At 35.6% G+C, this 21,163-nt stretch overlaps 1 protein-coding gene across 2 annotated transcripts in view; it reads left to right on the forward strand.

Annotated features, from left to right (window-relative positions):
• TFEC (transcription factor EC) overlaps nucleotides 1–14,901 on the forward strand; it is an 87,969-nt gene extending 73,068 nt beyond the window's left edge. Inside the window, exons 5-8 of one of the 2 annotated variants that reach the window (XM_041421041.1) lie at nucleotides 746–802; nucleotides 5,031–5,106; nucleotides 13,250–13,397; nucleotides 14,281–14,839. In XM_041421041.1, coding sequence (XP_041276975.1) covers nucleotides 746–802; nucleotides 5,031–5,106; nucleotides 13,250–13,397; nucleotides 14,281–14,661 — 662 coding nt within the window. In that variant the 3' untranslated portion in view covers nucleotides 14,662–14,839. Of the gene's footprint in view, nucleotides 1–745; nucleotides 803–5,030; nucleotides 5,107–13,249; nucleotides 13,398–14,280 lie in introns of both variants that reach the window. The other variant, XM_041421042.1, reaches the window with a different exon arrangement.
• Nucleotides 14,902–21,163: the final 6,262 nt, after the last annotated feature.

Genomic DNA, 21,163 nt, shown 5'->3' on the forward strand with positions numbered 1-21,163 from the left:
TCTGTGGTTTCATTTAAGGAAAAGAACAAAGATAAACAAGGAATCTTTTCTTTCTGTTCTTCTCTTTAGAAATTCATGTTTGCCTCCTCTTTTTACAAACAGCATGCTTCTAGAAAACCTTAATATTTTCGAAAACAGTATATTCTTCCACATGTTGGCTTCTGACCAACAATATAAATAAATTATTGTCCATTAAATTTGTCCCAGGGTAGAACAAATAGTTCTTTTAAAACCTTACAATAAGGCTATTCAAGGTAAAGTTATATTAGTGGATTACAAACTTTAAAAGTTACATTCATTTTATCCAAAGAGTGCTAAAAAATTATGTCCAGTTTATTAATGTCTCTCAGAGGAAACAGTGAGTTTATTCAATATCTTACAAATCTGATTAACTCTTGCATTATGGGATATAGAAAATCCATATTCACCTTAGTGTATTGTAAGTTTTATCCTGATGTAAAATACAGGAAATTGGAGAAAAATACCCCTCCACAGCATTTCTACATTCTTAAATTTAAAAAAGTGCCATAAAAAAAAAAAAAAAGTTAAGCAACCTGCCAGGCTTTCTTAAAATTTAGTACTGGTAGAATAAAGATTTGCCTATGATCTGTTGTAATAATAAAAAAGTAATGCAGTAAAAGGACTGGAAGTCTGGTATTTGTGACAAGAGGCCATTTTCAAAAGATGAAAGAAGTACTGGAATTGCATTTTAAGGACCATTTTAATAAATGTTACTTTCTGTCAGAAGCAGATACAAGAGCAATGGCAAAGGAGAGACAAAAAAAGGATAACCACAATCTCAGTAAGTATATGTTCATCTGTTTATCTTCCATCTCATTAAATGGAAAGCATGGAGAATGCCAAACCATGATACAGTAGCTACCACATCTCCGCTCTTCTCCTAGACCAGCCTCTCAGCAGGATAACTCAGACTGCAAAAACAGCTGACCATAAATATTTCTTGCTTGAAATTCATTACTGTCTCTGACTTTTGTCTTTCAAAATACTTTGCATATTGCAATTAATTTATTTCCATATAATCTCCTGCTATTATTTTCTTCACAGTAACACACTTTACTTGATGTTTTCTCTAAGAATCACAGTGCAAAGCAGACAAGAAAGGAGGCAGGTTATGAGAAAAATAACACTGAAAATCCAGTCTTCACACCTTTTTTACTAAAGAGCCAAAGCAAGAGGCTGTATCTCTTTATGGGTGATGGGGTAGGAAAAGAACTTGCATCAGACAACTTCTAAGTGGTTGCTAAGCTCTTAAAGTTATTGAAAACAAAGGAAATCAGTGCAGGGCTTTGTGAGACTCACCAGTGTTCTGACTCTGCCACACAAGCCCCATAACCCCTGTCATCTGGGGTACCCTTCTGTTTTCTTTAAGGATAACAGTGCAGATATGTACAGATGATAGGCATGTTGGTTGTAGAGGAGCAGTCTTGAACAGTGAAATTCATAGTTCAGTGTCTAAATATTAGAATTACAAAAACAAAAAAAAATAGTTTATATAGAATAGGAAAAAAAACCCCATCAGTTTCATTACTTGGAGATTGCCTATAAAATGACACAATTTTTCCCTCTAAAGCATAATTTGAAACAAAAAGGCTGCAGGATTCTTTTTGAAAAGTGTTGAATAAAGCAGTTAAAATTTTCAAGTTCTCCTTTCCAGTTCTTCCAACAGAAATAGTGTGGGAGTTGGATTCAATGATCCTTAAAATTCACTTCCAACTTGAGATATTCCATGATTCTATGAATTTAAACCTAAGTTAGTAATTAATTAATAGTTACTATTTATATCTTTATTCTCTTACTTCTGTCTTGTTTCTCTGGCTATTTGATTTTCAGTAATCAAAGAGGGATTTACGGCTCGCATGAAATTACATACCTGAAAGTATACATCCACTGGCAAAATGTGCTAGCAATCACTGTGGACAGTCTTCTGCTACTTAGAATTTCCAGAAGTCATTCTTATGTCTGTCTGTAATTTTTTTGTGGGTTACAGGCAGACCATGAAGATCTTTAGACGTGTTGCTGGCACATAATCTCTGAAATGCCAATGCAGCTGCTGTGTCTTGTTAGGGCAGAAATGGGGAGTTTTGCTGGCCTAAGAAAGGGGGTGAGTAGGGGTTTCTGGAGATACAAAGGGAAAGAGAGGCTCATCATAGCTACATCAGGGGTGCCAGGTCTTACTACTGCCTCCACTGTTTGCTTTGGCTTATCACAGTCCTTCCTGATCACAGAAGAAATGTCTGAAAACTTTCCCTCACCACTGGCACTAAAGTGAAGGCCACTGCAGAGGCAGCATCTGTTTTGGCTTGGCTCCAGGTGTACACTTGGCTCCAGTGTACACTGCAGAGCTCAAAGGCTCTCTGGACACAGCTCTGCTTCTAAAGTCTTGGACATAACACGGCATTGCATACAAAGGCTTTATCAGTGTGATTTACTCTTTTAAGGGGATCAGGTTTCTTAGTGTTGGTCTGAAAAATCAGTTTTTGACAGTTGATTGGAATCATACAAACTTTCAATTTCAGGTTGAATTAAGGCCGACATTTCACAGAAATGTTCTTGTACATTTTCATAACAAGGAGGAATAAAGGCACTGGAAAAAAAGCTCCTTTTGAAAGACTGTATATTGAATGAAACCATGAAAAGGGATTTTGATTTAAGAAGTGGAACCCCTTCATGCAAGAGAGTTTAAAAAATTACTTAATGTTTCTTAACTTTGGGGTTTTTTGTTTCTAAACAGAGAATGTTATATTATAATCCTGTTCATGCAATTTGAAAAATAATTTTCTGATTTGGCTTATGTATAATTTGATTCTTGAAATATTACTGATAACTCTGGAATATTACTGGATATCTCTGGAAAAGTTACTGACACACATCAGGAAAGTTCTCTTGCAACATTTCCAGACTTAAAAATCTCCCTCCCTAACTCATTGACACAACTGGAAGTTTCTTTTCAGGAAAAAAATGCAAAAATATGAAGAAAAAGGAATTCTGCAAATGTTCCCTTGTAAGGATATTTTTTTTTTGCCTTGTTTTATAGCTAATGCTTAGTTGACTACTTTTTGATGAATATCTTACAGAGTTTTCCACAGTGTAAATGTTAATTAAATAGCAGCTATTGCACCACAGGACAGTATAGTTAAAGCACATTCTTCAGTTTTGTTTGCTATTACATTATTTTACCAACACAATTGAAATATATATTTTAAATTTTTCGGTTGCTCTGTGTTTTTGTACACTGGGCTCTCCTACAAGAACCAGCACATTCATTCCAGTATGATGCAGGGGCTCACTGAGCATTACACTCAGGAGGATTATAACCCTGCCTTCTGAATATGTGAATTTTCACAAAAAAACCTTAGATGCTTTAATTTGTTAAGTGAAACTCCTGTTTCTGTAGAAAGCAAGACAAGATAATGCACCCCACCAAGGCAGAGTACTTAATCAGAGTAAATAATAGCACTCAGGTTGTTCCTGGAGCTTGAATCTGTTAGGGAGGAAATAGCTGACTGCTACACAAACCTAGGAGCCTCACACAGACAGGAAGCAAACCATTTTACACACAGGAAGAAGAGGACTAAAAATGATCCAGGTGGTGGGGCTGAAAGTGACATGCTCATATGACTGTGAGAAGATTGAAGCCAGCCTTGGAAGACCCACTAGGATGCCCTTGGCTGAACACTTATAACTTAGCTCTACTGGCCTTTTTGTATTTATATTCAAAATTTGGCCATTAGACTTTAAGCTCACATCTCAAAACACAGAGCATGTACCCATTCTGCCCATGTGCTAGGCTGGCCAGGGCTGGGCTGACAGAGTACAGTGACATTGGCATATTGAACCCAAGGTAAGGTCTTCCAAGATGTAAAGGACAAGAGAAAAAGCTCAGTGTGATGTTAGTGATGGAGAAAAGCTGAATCCTGCTTATTCAGCGAGATTTGGATTGAGTTAAAGTGGGGGCTGTGGACACAAATGTGAGCTGACACCAGTAGAACAGCAGCAGAGACTGCTGGTCTCTGACACACAGCAGTACCCTAATGGGACTGCATTCTCACTGAATGCACTTCCTGTGTCAAAATTATATAGAAGTAATTCCCCAAAGCAATGAGATGTTCTCTGGACCTATCCACTAGAAAAATAGGAAGTTTCTGAAGGATCACATACACCAGCCTGGACACCAGTACAATGCTGGTAAAGTGAACTGAGAGCACACAGAAGGAGTGCTAATTTTAAGATATTTATTATCTCTTTTTCTTCTAAGTAAGCTACAAAGTTAACCAAGATACCCTACATAGCTTGTCTTAGGAGAAACAGAAATTTAAATTAAAAAATTATATTTAATAGTTTAAACCATGGGGTTTGGGTTTTTTTTTTTTTCATTTTCTCTATGTTTTAAAAATTATAATAAATATTTTTCATGCTGTCCATCACCAAAGGAAACAGAGAAACAGATGTACAGGGGTGAAGTGTTTTTGGGACATAATCTTGCTCTGTGTCAGTGAGGGGATACAGTTGTAGTTATGTACTCTCTGTGGGTTTAAGTGCTGGTAATGGTAAAGGGATAGTGAAGTTGCTACCTTGTGATTTGTAACAGGAGTTCTGCCAAAATATCAATTTCTGGATGAATTGTCTTGTATCTCTATTGGATTCTCCAGCAAGACTCCACCAAGCTGAAATCTCTGTTCTGTGTGAGCATGGTGGAGAAAGAATATATAAACATCAGGAAAAAAGAAATGTTAGCTCACATTTAGACAATATGTGACTATTTCATTGTCTACAAATCTAATTGTAAATGGGGGAAAACCCTGTAGTTAAGGTAAGATACAGATGGTACTAATTATAGAGTTTGAACTGAGAGTAAGTCAGAGACAGGTAGGAGCTCATGTTGGGACTGCTATTTGAGGAGCATTTTTTCTGTATATTGACTAACATGTTTTTAACTAATTAAAAGGTTTTATGTATAATTTCTTCAAAAATATTTCAGCATAAAAATAGTAAATGTTTCTTTTTAACAGTTGAGAGAAGAAGAAGATATAATATTAATTACCGAATCAAGGAGCTTGGCACACTCATCCCCAAGTCTAATGATCCGTGAGTTCAACTGTCTTTCCTATAATAATGTTTATAGTATTAATACAGGAGAAAAGAGACAGTTGTGTATACTGCCTATAGGATTGAGAAATGGGACACAAAATCTTCCATACCAGGTCACTGGCTCAGATCGGGATGTTGAAGTAACAAAGCTTTGACAGATTTTTCATGCATGTTGAAAAACTTATGTGAAAGCATAATAATGTGAAAGCAATTTCAGGGTGTTTAAGAGAAACTGCCACTTAAAGGGAAAAGAAACAAACAAATAAACAAAAGATAAGCCAAACAACAGAAAGTCCATCTCTCTGTCCCAGAGCACAATTGCGTGGTGTCTCTGGAGAAGGAAGTAGAGGTGCTTTCAGCTCTTGCCATGGCCCTCTAGTGGGATAACACAAAATTTGTGTTGTCAGTGTCTGCCCTCTAAGAGAAAAAAAAAATCAATTTAAGAGTCTGTAGACAGCACTTTTCAACAGTCCTCAACTCAGTGCAGGGAAAGCACCAGTCCTAAATTGCAAGAATAAAAGTAATAATTGCTATAATTGCCATAATAATATCATTTTATACTAATGCATATACTTACAGAAACACAAAATGCATATTGCTTGAACAATATGTGCATTCCCTTAAAGCTTATATTTGTCATCAACAGGAAAAAAGCTGCCTTGGAGAAAAGCCCATTGCAGGATTAACAATAACAATTCAGAGTGATTTTTAATGCAGAACTTTAGCCTTAGATTTCTCTTGTTGCTCAGGGAAGACTTAAGACAATGCAGCAGCATGATTGTAACTTGCATAAAATTGATTATACAGATTTTGTCTTTATCATTTGCATGTCAATACAGACGTGCATGATACTTCAAATGAAAACATCTATTGATATTTCAGCTTTTTTAACCTTAGGACTAAGAAACTTTTGATTACATTAAGGATTTCTGCAACAATACAAAGCTGTGTGAGACATACACAAGTAGAAGGTTGGCTTTATTTGAAGTGAAGCCACCAGAGAGAAAGTTAACATTCTGCATCCATTTTAGAGAATTCACAAACTCAGCTCCTTCTGTAGCACCCACCAAAGATTGGATAAACGTGCATGTTTTTTTTTTTTTATTAATATGGAATTAGGTGTTAAAGCTGAATTAAAGTAAAAAGCACTTTAAATACCTAAATAAAGTTTTGGATGTGATCCATTGCAAGCAGAAACTGATAGAAGTGTTTTAATTTTCCTGGTGCATCTTTCAGTATTCAATACCATTTGGGCAAGTAATGGAAAGATTTCTCAGAAAAACAGTGGATGGCACTGTTGGTTTGCAGCTATAAAGCAAAAATAGAAACTGGTTATACTGCAATTAGAGATGGGCATGGGGTACAAATTCCAGTTGCATTTTTTGATTGCCTATAAAGGTGTTTCACTTACATGTTTTGGTCTGGATTCAGGTTGACTTTGTGAACTTAATCAAAACATTAATACCTAGACAAATCATGTAAACTGTTCTTAAAATGATTTACCTGGACCTGCAGTTTTCCTCCAGTAAGTGAATGATGGACTTCACCCTCAGTTTTTGGTGTTGTTGCCTGATGAAAAAGGTTCAGGTATAGATTCTGAAATCATTGCCTTATCTTGTTTTAGTTTGCAAACCCATGACTGAGTTCAGCAGTGTGACCAGACCCAGAGTGGTTTATGTTTACAAAAGCACAAGGTGAACTTAAGTATCTCACATTCTGAAGACTGCTGTCTTCAAAAGGCTGATAATCAGTACTCCGTTGGAAAACAGGCCTAGTGAAAAGCTTTTAAGTTGGTGCTAAGAAAAAAAAAAAAAAAGGCATCAAAACCTGCAGGGTTTTTGAAAAATCAGTTTGCAACACAATTTTACTATAGCAAAAGGATAAATTAATTCAAAGAAATGTAAGTAGGTTATTTTCTGTATTTGTTTTTTTTTTTTTTAGGCAGAAATATATTAAATTGAACATGTTGTTTTGTTGGCTGAGCAGATCAAAATTGTTATTACCTTTTGGTATGGTCTTGTTTTGCCAAATCATAACTCAGCAACCTTATTCTGTCTTTCAATTCTTGCTTTTTACTTCATAACACCTTACTGTGCCCCCAGTCTGCCCCCTCTTCTTTGAAAGAAAGAGATTTATCATGGCTTACAATACTTTATCTGTAACACTTTATCACACATAGCATTTTTGCCTCATATTGATTTTACAAGATTCTTCTTAAAGTGGAAACTTAGTTGTAAAAGGAGAAAGCTTACTGATGCTTAGACTAATGACAGTGAAGAAAATCAGCCTCTGCACTGAAGAGCAAATACTACTATAACTAAGCCATTGTGGTGAGCATGCCTGTCCCAGATGGCTTGCTTCAAGAAGATTACATTCAGAATCAGAAACAGAAAAGGACATTTTTTATGCCATTTGGAAACCTTTTGTGATTTATATTTCTTAGAAGTGCTGTGTGGGGGTTTTATTTCACTTTTGTTTTGTTGGGTATGTAGTGAACTTGTTTGGCTCCTGCAGAGCTTCTGCAGGGACTTTCTTTTGACAGGATTAAACCCCTATTCTTTTCCCTTTTTTGTATTTTTTCTTAATTTAATGATGAAAAGTGTGGATTACATTACATAAATGAATGGGTGTTTTAAGTTCACTTCATCAGCATTAGAAAATGAAGATAAGTGTAAGTTACAAAGAACTATGACTCTTTTGTTTAACTTTCAATGCTTAGATATCCAAGTGCTAGATGATTCAGAAATGCAAATCAGTTTTAAAGAACAAAATTAAAAGACAGAATTTAAAAATGCCAGAAATACTCAGTCATATTTTGCTGAAAAACTCATAACCTGCTCCTTTAATTATACCTGCCTTTCTATTTGTATTCAACCTTCCAGAATCAACCTTTTAGATGGTTAACAGAATCCCTTATTGTGATGGAGCCTGGCAATGCCCACATAAGAACAGTTTAATGGTAGTTGGACTTAAATTGCCAGAAAGTTACATGAGAAAAAAGAATTCTAGTAATGTTGCAGCACTGGAATGTTATGAGAACTGCTGAGGATTTGGGCAGAAGCAGTGGGTTGCTCTCACTCTCTCCTTTTTGCTCTCTGCATCTACCTGTGCCTGACCTGTGTGCTGTCTTGGACAGACCCTCTAGCAGCCAGCACAGACACATTTTTTGCAAAGGAAATCTTGTGTACACTCATGCTGTTATAAAGTGGAAACTTGCTGCCTCTTTCAGAATAAAACACTTCGCAATTGTGCAAGTCCTCAAAACAAGTACAAAGTCCTTCCAAGTACTTCTTTGAGCAAATTTCTTTAGTTTAAAGATAATTTCTCAGAAACAGGGAAGGAAATGTTCTGCAAACATTGCAAAGTTTCAACTTTGCAAATGTATTTTTTATTAGTAACTGGCCTGTGTCTGGCAAACTCTGTAACTACCACACTCTCAAACACTGCTTTTACTAATTAGTTCTCATCTTAAATGACCAGGTGCTCCCATCCTAAAGGAGTTCAGCTTCTGTAAACCAGTGAAGCTCTTTTGACTTCAACAAAGTTAAAGTTTGAGCTGAAGATCAGTCTCTTTTCCATGTTTAGTTTCTCCAATATGAGAAACTCTACTTGGTGAGAGTTACATGTTTTGTTCTGGGCATTTGAGTTTGTAGAGATTCAGATGATAAAGTTAAGAGGAGACAGGATTCAGAGACTAATAAAACTGTGTTTTTTACTTTTTTTAAAAATTTTCCATACAAATCTTGTTATTTTTGGTAAGAATCTGTTAATTAAACTCACTAATATATCTGTGGATTGCTAGATACTTCAAATTACTCTACCACACGGTCACACAAGAACAAAGAAGCAATCCTCCTTTGCAGAGGCCATTTCCGATGACCAGATTGACAAAACATCTTACTGCTCTCAAATGACTTGGCTTGAATGCAAAATTTCCCATGTATTTCAGTATTTACAGGATAGTGCCATGCATGCATTTAATAAAAATTATGACTAAGAAAAATAAATACTAAAAAAACCTAACAACAATGATAAAAAACTGAAAAGCAAAAAAACCCAGTCCAAAGCAAATTAATAGAACTGAAAGATCAAAATGAAGAGAAGAATTCCTGCCATATCTGAAGATCAGTAGGTCTATAGCTAAGTTTTTAGAATCAAAACAGTTAAGAATGCAAGCATTTTGTCTGTTTTCATACAGAAACTTCCAATCACAACTGCTAGTGATTCCTCAATTTTTAAAGGTTCTATAAATGTCTTTGTAGGGCTTTTGATTTCAATTTTTATCTCTAAGCACAATCTACAAATCTCTAAAAAGCAAAAACTACAATTTCCTAGTGACAATTTTAGAACTTTTCAGGTAGTTTTATTTACACCCAATTTGGAATTCATTGTTCTCAGAGAAATAACAGAAACCAAATAACCAATCAGAGAATTTCTGAATTCCTCTTATTCACTTCTTGTCCTTTGAGTTAATCCACTTTCAAATGTTGAGTTGTTTTTTCTTCCCAGCATAGATGAATCTGCTTGCCTGCCTGGTATGTAGAGCTAGATGCACTTCAGACTATTAGTATGCAGGAATCTCACCTTTACCAGCCCCAATTTGCCTTCATCCTCACCAGTTGCATTGTTGCTCTTGCAGCCCTGCACATCTGCATAGAGCCTCTGCTGCTCTGCAGTACTGTCCTGTGACTGCTGCCTCTGGGCTACAATGAAGGAAGAGTGCCTGTGATGCAGAATCAGCACACACACCTTCAGGATTTTCCTTAGATCCTGGTAAAGAGAGACACGAAGTGAAATACACGTTGACTTCTAAGGTCACCAGCTGTTCCTTTGCTATGTTGCCTTCAGACACTGGAAGGTTCAACTTCAATATTCTCCATTTAATAAGAATATTTTTCATTTAACCAGTGTATGTACATATGAGGAGTGATGTAGAACCATATGTGGGGTATGCATACATGCACAGACACATACACAAGTGTACACAGCTTAAAGAACAGTCTCTTAAATAACAATAGTAACCTTTTCATTTTTATTCTAGCTCTCCATTTCAATTTTGCCTCTCAGATCTGTAAATATTACCACAAGAGATATCTATCCATATGTATCTCATGCAGAAGCTGACCAGGTCCATCTCTATGGCAGTTTGAATCCAGGCATCAGTCTTTCAGTGAAGATTTATTCAAAACTATGAAAAAAAACCTGTCATAGAAATAAAAACAAAAACTATCAAGGAAATATGAACAAAAATGTTTCTTACTTAAAAGTAAGCCATATCACAAGATGATATTAAGTGTAACATGAAGGAATTTCATCAAAAAATATTCCAAATACAGTCATAAATATATGACTTATTCATATGTCAATCAGAAAAACAACCAAAAATAATCTTGTCTGATTTTGAATTCATTAAATTTTTTTGTGAAAACACTATGAAATATTTTCTAAATACGTGATATATTCAGATTTTTCTACTGCCGTTACCTCAATTATTTCCATTTTTCCTCAATTGTTTCCTCAGTTTCCATCAATTTCCTCAATTATTTCCATTTTTCAGCTAGGGGTTTATTTCTAATTTCGTAGTACACTATCTTTAGGTTCAGACTATCAGTTCAAACCTGTCTTAGTTTTGTTTTGAGCACTTATTAGAGACTAAACCTCCTTGTCATGGCAGATTGTGTTTCTCCATATAGCATATATAGCTCATACCTGAGATGGGAGTGGAAAAAGTTCTTGTCCTGCTAACTTTATTTATTTTATTTAACTTCTTTATTCATGAGTGGTCTGGCACAGACAGTCAGACACTTCACTGCCTTTCAAACTCCACTGCAATTTAGTCATAAACAGGGACCTCTCAGTATTTTACCTAAATTTCCAGAGAGGTGTGAAGAAAATGAAACTGTGACATGGTGATGGCAGTCAAAGATTGTCCAGAAAAATATGCATACTAAAAACTTCCTTTAAAAAAACCTTTGCAGTTTGAACATAGGTAAGCCATTTGAGAGGAGAAAGTCCTCTCCTGGGAGGGAACATACGGGATGATGGCAAGAAATTCTGTCCTTCCACCTGCTCAAGAGGTACAGGGACAGGAAGGAGAAGGCAGAGGAACTGCCAAGAGATGATTCAGACATCATGGGAGGGATGTATTCCCCTCTTGGCTCCCAGTCCCACCTCTCCTCTAGCTTTTTGACGAGGCAATGTCTAAATCAGAATACATACCCAATTATGTTTTGTCTTTGTAGACAGTAGGATTATAGACAACAATTATTTTCTCTCTGACCTCCTCAACCTTTAACTCCAAAAGCTGTGCATTTCTGGCTTGCAGCACTGAGAGGAGGCGAGGTCCCTGTATACAGGAGCCTCACAGTTTATGTGCTGTCCAGAAATAACTGACATCTGAATTTGAGCGCTCTTGGATCAAAAAAAGTGTTACTCCCAAATCTCTAGCAAATTACCTGAATTCTATAGCATGGGTAAACACTTTATGATGCTTTATCACGAATAATTTTGTGTATTTTTCTTAGTGTCTTAAAGTTATCAACTCCATAAGGTTTTGTCCATAGTAAAGCACCTGGAAAATCTCAGTGGTCTGGGTTCCTAAATCCTGTGCCTGCCTGGCTTTTGCACTGTACCTTCAGAAGATAAATAGCTGCAGAAATCTCTAAAGGTGCTTAGCCTCATGAGGAGAAGTGGAGGGGCAGGCACTGATCTCTTTGCTCTGGTGACCAGCGACAGGACTCAAGGAAATGACACGAGGTTGAGTCATGGGAGGTTTAGGTTGGATGTCAGGAAAATGTTTTCACCCAGTGGGTAGCTGAGCACTGGAAACAGCTTCTCCAGGGAAGTGGTTATAGCTCCATGCCTGGCAGAGTTCAGGAAGTGTTTGACAATGCTCTCAGGCACATGGTGTGAATCTTGGGGCGTCCTTTGCAAGGCCAGGAGTTGGACTCATTAATCCTGATGGATGCTTTCCAACTCAGCATATTCTATAATTCAATGAATGAGGGAAAGTGATAATAGCTGGGCATATTTTTTTTTCTTTTTTTTTTTCTCCATAAATGACAGCATGTACATATATGTCTTCAGAAGAAGTATTGAAAAAATGCTTGTCTCTCCCAACATCACATTCTTATTTGTTCTTACAACAGCTTTGTGTTGGTTTGGGGCCAGAGGCTTGACCAACCTTCTGCTCAGCCTAAGTAATCTTGCAGTGAAGTAGATAGCTTGGATAAAGCTCATATAACTAAATATTTAATGCAGTGAACCCATCCTGTGTCATAAAATACTGAAATTTATTAAAGTTAAATAATTTTAGTAAAATTAATTCTTGTTCCAAGACCTTACTTAAAGGAATGCATGAAAATTTGATAAATTGATACATGAAAGTCTTTGGTTAGTTTAATTTGAACAAGTGTTTAGTTGCTAGTGAGGCTGCTTGTAAGCTGGAAGTCAAACCACGATTTCCTAAATGATGCATAGGTTTAATCTAATTTTTTTGCAAAGCTTTTCTTTTGAGTTGGGGTCTGCATGTAGCTGTAGATTTTAACTTGTTTCTTAAATTGTTTCAAGATTTTTGAACATGATTTTTGTCATTCCCTAGCTGTTATCGTTATGAAAGTGTGATTTTTCTGGTCTGTCATCAATGAGGAGTGGCATTCAGCACAGATCATTTTTTTTCCCTACAAGCACAAAAGCAACCTCATTAGTAAGTCAGGTAACAGGAGTAGTATATTCAAAATGATCTTTAAAAATTTAGGCTTAAGTCCTCAGTAATGTATATTTCCTAGTTCATTAATGCAGAAATACTGCACATAGATTTTAATCTCAGAGTTAATAATAAAAGCAATTTTCACTAAAAATATAAAAACTGTAATGGTAGAATCATGATATTGCATTTAGCTCTCCCACAAAAAGTCACTTTATTACTTTCTTTTGACACTTATTTTCATTCTGGGATTAATTTTACTATATAAGGGCTTCTTAACTATTCTATTAAAATTTCCATTCAGAAGCAATAATATCTAAGAGTGAATAATAGTCATGTAAATCATTATTTCATATTAATGTAAAAGATTTTGTAAGTTCTTATGAATTCTGCTGACATGCACAATTGTGAAAAGGTTATCTCTACATTCTGCAGTGATATGCGCTGGAACAAAGGAACTATTTTAAAAGCATCGGTAGAGTACATCAAGTGGCTACAAAAAGAACAACAGAGAGCCAGAGAATTAGAACACAGGCAGAAGAAATTAGAGCATGCTAACAGAAGACTTCTGCTCCGAATTCAGGTTTGTATAAGTGTTGCCATGAACTACAAAGATTTCTCAGTACTTATCCCCCATTAAATTTTGTTAATCTATATAAATTTTCCTCAAATTATGTTTATTAAAAATAAATTTACCTTGTCTTTTTTATTTCTGTGTGTATGGGAGAGGGGATATTCTTTAGATTTCTAGGAAATTTGTTTGATAATTATACTTTACATAACGTAAGTAGTGGAAAAGTAATAAAGTATTTGTACAAACAGTTTCATTATGCATGTGTTAGAAACAAAGACAAAAAAGGGAAATAAGTATATTCCTGCAGCCAAAAATCAATACTGGTCACAAAGTTCCCGTTTAATTTTCCCTTTCAAAATATTTAATGCATTATGCTCCCCTGTAACACTCTCTTATATTATATCTGCTTTTGTCCCTAAGAGGTAGAATATAGTCCTTCATGGCTTAAAAAGCAAGATTCTAATATAGAGCACACCTATGGAAATGGGATGTAGATAGGTAGATAGACATAAAAGTGATCATCTTATATCTGTATAATATAAGCATTATCAAGTAAAGAATCTTTTTTTCCTCTGGATAACAGTTTTATAGTGAACTATCAAGTTGCAACATTTTTCTGCTACCTTCATTGGATTCAGTATGCAATGGTTTTAGAGAGGCTGTCCTACCTCTTCTGTTCCCATAGAATAGTTGCTTAATGACAAAAAGGAATATAAAAATACTTGGCAATTTTTCTTAGATGAAAAATTTAATATTTTAAAATTTAATCTCAGAACTGGGCAACAGGCGTAACAAATTTTCATGCATGATTTGTGTACTTTCTGCAATTGTTCTGAAGAGACTGTTTTCTCTTTTAAAACTGTTGTCTAATTATTTTTGTTTGAAATGTTAGGAACTGGAGATCCAGGCACGTGCGCACGGCCTTCCCGTCATGTCTTCGCTCAGTGCTGTGGATTTAGCTGCACAGGTCATCAAGCAACAGTCTTATCCAGAGGAGAACTCTGTAGACTACTCTCAACAAATGCCTCTGGTACATGGACAAAATTCTGATGTCTGCGATGGATCTACAGCCTTTTCTGATCCGCTTTCACACTTCACGGATTTGTCCTTCAGCGCAGCTTTGAAAGAAGAACAACGACTAGAGGAAATCTTATTGGACGACACAGTGTCGCCATTTGGAACAGACCCACTGTTGTCCTCCACATCTCCAGCTGCATCAAAAGAGAGCAGCAGGAGAAGCAGCTTTAGCACAGATGATGGAGATGATTTATAAAAGCAGATATAAGGGTCTCATCCTTCTCTAAACACTTGTTAAAAGACTTAGTTAAATGTAAGCATGGTGTTTGCTCTTATTTTAAGGAGAGACACTGTAAAAATCAATTACTACATGACAAGGATTTCAATCAGCCCTTACTTCACAAGAAAATAAGATGGACATGAACCCATATCACTCTGCCCCAAATTCATCCTCTGTTCACAGCCAACATTTCCATAAATCTCTCTTCACTGGGAATATTGTTACTATCACTTCATGACTTTTATCAGTACTATGAAAATGGTTACCACAAAAGGAACACTCATGTTGCAGAACTGTATTCAAACTCTTTTCAATCTTCTTACACATTTCTCTGCTACAAATATGAGATTTAGTAATTTGCTAATTTTGTTATTTTTTATAACTAAAAATTCTACAAAATGTGAAGCAACAGAGAACTATTTAAGCTGGGAACCGTAGAGATGTTACAGGTTTTAAAATCTAAAAACGTCAGATGGTAATGCTTTCACATAAGCATGAAGTTTAAACCGTGTGGGCTTCCCTTTAGAAGGAGAAAATCCATTAAGCTTTCTATGGAATGCCTTTAGTTTTTTTTTATTTCATTTGTAGAAAAAGAACACTCTTTTAAGTATCTATTTTAATGACACAGAAGAAAAATGGAAACTAACATAATGACAGTGATTCAAATGAACTCAGACAGAAAAAGACACAGCATTGCAGCAGAAAGACTGTGTGGACATACAAGACAGCACAGACACTCCATGTTACACTTAGCACAATTTAAAACAAGCACTACTTGTGACAGTGCTATGTCAGCTACTTATTCCAAGAATATCCAAACTGTGTCCTTTTTTATATGGAAGAAATTGGAATTCAGATACAATACTGGGCTGCTGGATGACACTTTCAGTGTCCTTTGACAGCACAGTGAGGTTTTTCCAAAGGGACTCTATCTGTACATGTGCTTTTGATCCATTTGGAAGCAGAGGGAAATTACAAGATTCCCATTCCATGCACTCCAAACAACAAGAATTTAATTTCGTATTTGGCTTTGGACTCCCTGCAGAAAAGCTTGAAAAGAAGACTTGTCAAACTGAAGGCAATATTCAGAAACATTGATGTGATGCACTGCCTCTCATAACCAGCTTGCTAGGAGGGGGCATTCAGAAAACTCACTTCTATACATAGTGAAGTTCTGGAGGGTGATGTACGCTCCTAAAGAACATGAAGTGCAATCATTCCAATTGTAATATTAAAACATAGGAAAATAAACTGGAACAGGTTCTTCATAGCTCTTCCCCAATCAAAGCTAAAAGATCCCATTAGGGAGTAGTCATGGTTTAACCCCTGGCAGCAACCAAGCCTCATGCAGCCACTTGGCCACCGCCCAGCCAGAGTGATTGGGGAGAGAATTGGAAGGGTAAAATCTGGAAGGGTCTCAGGTTGAGATAAAGACAGTTTAATAGGGAAAGCAAAAGCTGTGCACACAAGTGAAGCAAAACAAGGAAATAATCACTGCTTCCTATGGGGGGAAGTCAAATGCCATCACCCCAAATGTCCCCCCTTCCTCCTTCTTGTCCCTCTTTATATACTGAGCATGATTCGATATGGTGTGGAATATCCCTTGGTCAGTTGGGGGCACCTGTCCTGGCTGTGCCTCCTCCCAGCCTCCCATGCACCCCCACCTTCCTTGCCGGTGTGTCAGTGTGAAAAGCAGAAAAGGCTTTGGCCCTGTGTAAGCCCTGCTCAGAGCCAACAAAAACATCTCTGTCCAGCACAAATCCAAAATACAGCCCCACACTAGCCACTGTGAAGATAATTAACTCTACCCAAGATGAAACCACCACAGGAGTTCTGTAATGATTCAAAATATGTTTCAAAAGTGTGTATTAGCCTCACTTTAGAAGTGTCACAGGTTTGGAAATAGTAAGAAGAGATTAAAGTGGACTACATTTTGCATGAACATTTTAAGTTTTTAAAAACATACTATCTAAAATGAGAGCAATTGTTTCTTACAATTGTCTCTTTTGTTATTGGTACCTGGGCCCTCCTCACAGTCATTGTGAGGATTGTGCTCCTGCCAGGCCATAGCACATGCCTGACCAACCCTGGCAGTGTCACAGTAGTTTCATAACTGGAAAATTAGCAGCTGGATCATAAATCACACTCAGATGTCTGTGAAACATGATGGTGTATCCAATTTCACAAGAATATTAATAACTTAAGGAATCTCAAGGTTCTCTATGAGTTTGTGCAAACTACCTGGATGTGAGGTGACCTGTAAGCACAGACCTGACCATTAGAAGAGGCTTTGATATACACACACATCATGGATAAAAATCCAGACAACAGACACATTCTGGTAATTTTCTTTTGTTTTGGTTTGTTTATTTTGTTTGCCTTTTTATTTGCTTTGTTTGGTTTAGCTTATTAATTTTGGTTTTTTTTTGTTTTGGTTTGTTTTTTGTTCTTTTTTGCACTTTTTTTTGTTTTGTTTTTATGGCACATCAGAAACACAAACAAGTATAACCAAAGATAACTGGATATAGGACTGACCACCATTTCAATTGGGTTAATTAAAAGAGGAACCACTTTGTTGCAGTTTTGTCAAAGACAATTGCTAATATTGACATCTGAATACAAAACATGATGAATTAAAAGTAACATTTATGCCCATATTATGTCTAGCCTAGTATGAGTATTGTCCATTTCAGCAGATGAAAGGAAGGGTTATTTGGTTAATATCAAATGCCATTTGTCCTTGTACTGCAGTTTCTACTACATTAGTTTTAAATACACCAGTGTGGATTGCTCATAATGGAGAAAAAGAAATTAAATATGAATGTATTACATGATTTTCCCATTGACTTTTACATGTGAGTTAGACCATACTTCTGAACTATACTGATTTTAAATAACAACCTGAATTTCATCACTTTTATAAGCACTGTTCTAAAAAAACATTATAGTGCATCCATTAAATTTTTTAAAGTTGATTTTCATTCTTCTGACTATTGCTTCAGTCTAAGACACCAGAATTTTTCTCCCTCTCCTTGCATGAGAAACTTAAGATAGTCAATGCTCTTCTTGCAAGGCACTGTATTGCATCTATCATTAGACGTATTCAGGCTGTCTTCTTTCACACAAAACCCTCAGCTCCCTTGCCCAAAAACAATAAATGTATCAATTCTCCTAGGTGCTTACTATGGCAATGGTATTTCACCAACTTTGCATTTTTTTCTAGTAGGAAGTAATCAAAATTAGTATTTCAACTGATAATTATAACCTGGATTACAGGCTCACCCTTGAAATTAAATGGTGGTACAGATTGCAAAACCAGACTAGCACATTCTGGGAATTAATAGATGCTACTGAAGGTATTTAGGAGATGCGTGTTCTGGTAGTCATATCCCAGACTTTCTGGAGTAAAAACTCCCTTTCCTACCACAGGCTTGGAAACAATGCTGTGTAGTTGAGAGGATTTCTAGGGCAGAGCCAAGCCCAGTCCTACCAGCTTCTGCGGAGGAAAGGGATCTCATAACTACAGTGACAAATCCTGACATTTCTGTCTGCCAGAATTTCTTTTCTGTCCATGTAAGTTTTATTGTGCTGAGTTGTGGTGCAAGAAAAATACACCTTTTAGTTATTTCCAGCAGAGATCTGTTTAGTGAAATCTCGTGAAAGAGATGCATAATATGCCCATGGCTCTGGACATAGAAAAAAATTTGAAGTCTTACCAGATCTTGACCTCAAGCAGGGCAGGAGGTAGAAGAACTGGCTATTTTTGTCAAGATGTATTAAATGAGGAGGTATTGCTTGTTTTCAGTAACAGCTGTTCAAAGCTGGTGGACATATTCCTACAGAATCCACAAAACACCAGACTGATAATTACACAAAAGGAAAGGGAGTTGAAATATTAAGATCCTGTTTAATGCATGACATGGATGTAGATATTATAATAAGAAAAGAAAACTAAATTATTTCTTTGTGCATAACATGGATAGTGTGAAAAGGTACAGTAAGTGCAAACAGTTTTAACAAACAGAAACACAGTTGCTTTATATAACAAAATAACTAAATATAATTCAGTTGCTTAATCTTAATAAGAACATTGATATTATAATGCTTTCTGAATTTAATAGAACTGTATATATAAATGGAGGATGTAAAATCATTGTAATTTAAAATTATGTTAAGTCTCTTAGATAAGTAAAGGCATTTACATTGCTATTATGAGACTGTAGAATATTTTTATAATAATTGCTATTTTTCATTGTTAATCATATGGTATCTTGTTTTCTAAGTCATTGTATCCAGACAGAATGTACTTTATTACGCACTATATATGCAATCTTTTTACAATTACATTTTATACTTGCTGGCATTTTATGTTTATTGTATGAATATAATTAAAGAACTGAAATGAAAGCATCTTTTTATATGTCCCTTGTGAAACTTCACTGTCCAGACCCTCAAAAATGCCACCAAAAGACAATCTAGTAACATCCAGTAAGAACATCTGAGATACCTGACAGACAAAATGCTTCACAACAGCTAAACATTTAGTCCATTATGATACATCATGATCCAGTAGCATCCCATTAATAAAAATAATTGATACATTCTTTAATATGGTCTCCTGCCATCTGCTTATTCCTGCTGCTAAGGCTTTGATTTATGGAAAGTGTTTTCAGAATGTTGCAAAATTGCTAGCAGGCATGATGATATCAGTTAAATCACTAAGAAGCTCTACAAAAACCTTTTAATGTACTAGATGTTCCCCAGACAATCTAGGATAAACAGAATATTGTATTTTAAGATGTAAAACATTTTTTAAAGCTGATAATTAGGTAGCATTTGGCACTAAAAGATACTCAAGGAAGTTAGTTAAGGAATCAGATTTCATTTTAAATTCCTAATAGCAAAAGTGCTGCCTTCTTTAGAAGGTATGTGGTGCTTTCTGTGCATGAAATGATGCAAAAGTTGTTGAGTAGTAATACAAATTTCAACTAGTTTTGTAATAGTTTATCATTTCCTGTAAAATAGTGCTCATTGTTTGTGTACATCAGGTAAACATTTTATTTGTACTAAAGACTTCTTCAGTCTCTTTATTTTGTCAAATCATTAAGACACCCCATGAGTATTAAAACTGAATATTATTATAAATATTATTTAAAGTTCAGTGATTATCTATGGATGGAAGCTTTGCTTTTTTACATATTTATTATGTACTTAGGTTTTGACCATAAAAGGGACTCAGCTCCTTTGTGAAGGGACTGAAAGCCCCTAGTTTGCTTTGTAGAAAGCCAATGCTTATCCTGTTTAGGACTCAGACACCTAATGACTAAATAAACAACATCAGAAAATAAAATCAGAAGTTATTTTAGAGAACATAAAAGCCCTATTTGATACACTGTTTGATTAAAAGTAGTGACGTTTGCCACTGACAGACAAACTGATTTAATGTCAGCATCATTTGTGGTGACAGCCAATGGGAGATTAGAGGAAAATATATGAAGTTGTGATAATAATCAGATCAAAAGTCTAATTATAAAGGAGACTGCAGCAGTGAAGTATGCCAAGGCTTATTGGTTAAATCACTGGTACCCATCAAGTTAAATATATACCAGATTCATTAATTGGCAACCACAAGACAAGTGTTCTATATTCAGAGTGGTGATGATTTTGATATAATCCACCACATTGTGGTTAAGTATATGATTCATGTAATAAGAAGAAGGTGCCTCCAGGCTATTGTTCCTACCATGGATTAAAATTTACATATTGCTTCTCCTTATGTCAAAACATCTGGTGCCTGCAAATGCTAACATTTCGTTAAAAAGTTTCACAAGATAGGAAAAGTGGATTGGAAACCTTGCATGTGAATCATTCAAGCATTATAATGGAATAAGAAGCCGAGTTATGAACAGGCAGATTAAACAGTAGTATAGTCAAAGAGATTCATATGCTTATGAGTTCAAGACAACACTTTGTATAAGAAGGGGAAATGCCTCAAATCACAGAAATAACCAGTGAGTTTTTTTCAAATATCACTGAGATATAAAATCTCAGTCTCTCCAAACTGCATTTTCCTGCCCAAATAAGATCCCTGTATCTAAGCATATGTACTTAAGTCCTAAGATTGTGTTTAATACATTAATTTTATTCATGCACTTTAAGATGTTGGCATCATTACCTGCCATGAAGTTTCCTGACTCTTGTATTTACTTTCTTATTTTACAACAGCATATATCAGGGTTAAATCTCAAAAGATTTCTCTCGCTAATTATCTTAATTATCTTGCCTCCTTGGAAAACCTGTCAGTCCTTGCATTAGCACCTAGACCTAGACTTGAGACCTTTTTCCCCTAGATTTGCAGGAGGGACTTAAGATGTTAATTTTCAGTTATTGAAATTTTGTGGGTTTTTTTTTTTTTTTGGGTTTTTTTTTTTTTTGTTTTTTTTTTTTTTTTTTTTTTTTTTTTTTTTTTTTTGATGCT

The sequence above is a fragment of the Onychostruthus taczanowskii genome, unplaced genomic scaffold (assembly GCF_017590055.1).
Source record: "Onychostruthus taczanowskii isolate IOZ18803 unplaced genomic scaffold, ASM1759005v1 scaffold68, whole genome shotgun sequence".
NCBI classification, from domain to species: Eukaryota; Metazoa; Chordata; class Aves; order Passeriformes; family Passeridae; genus Onychostruthus; species Onychostruthus taczanowskii.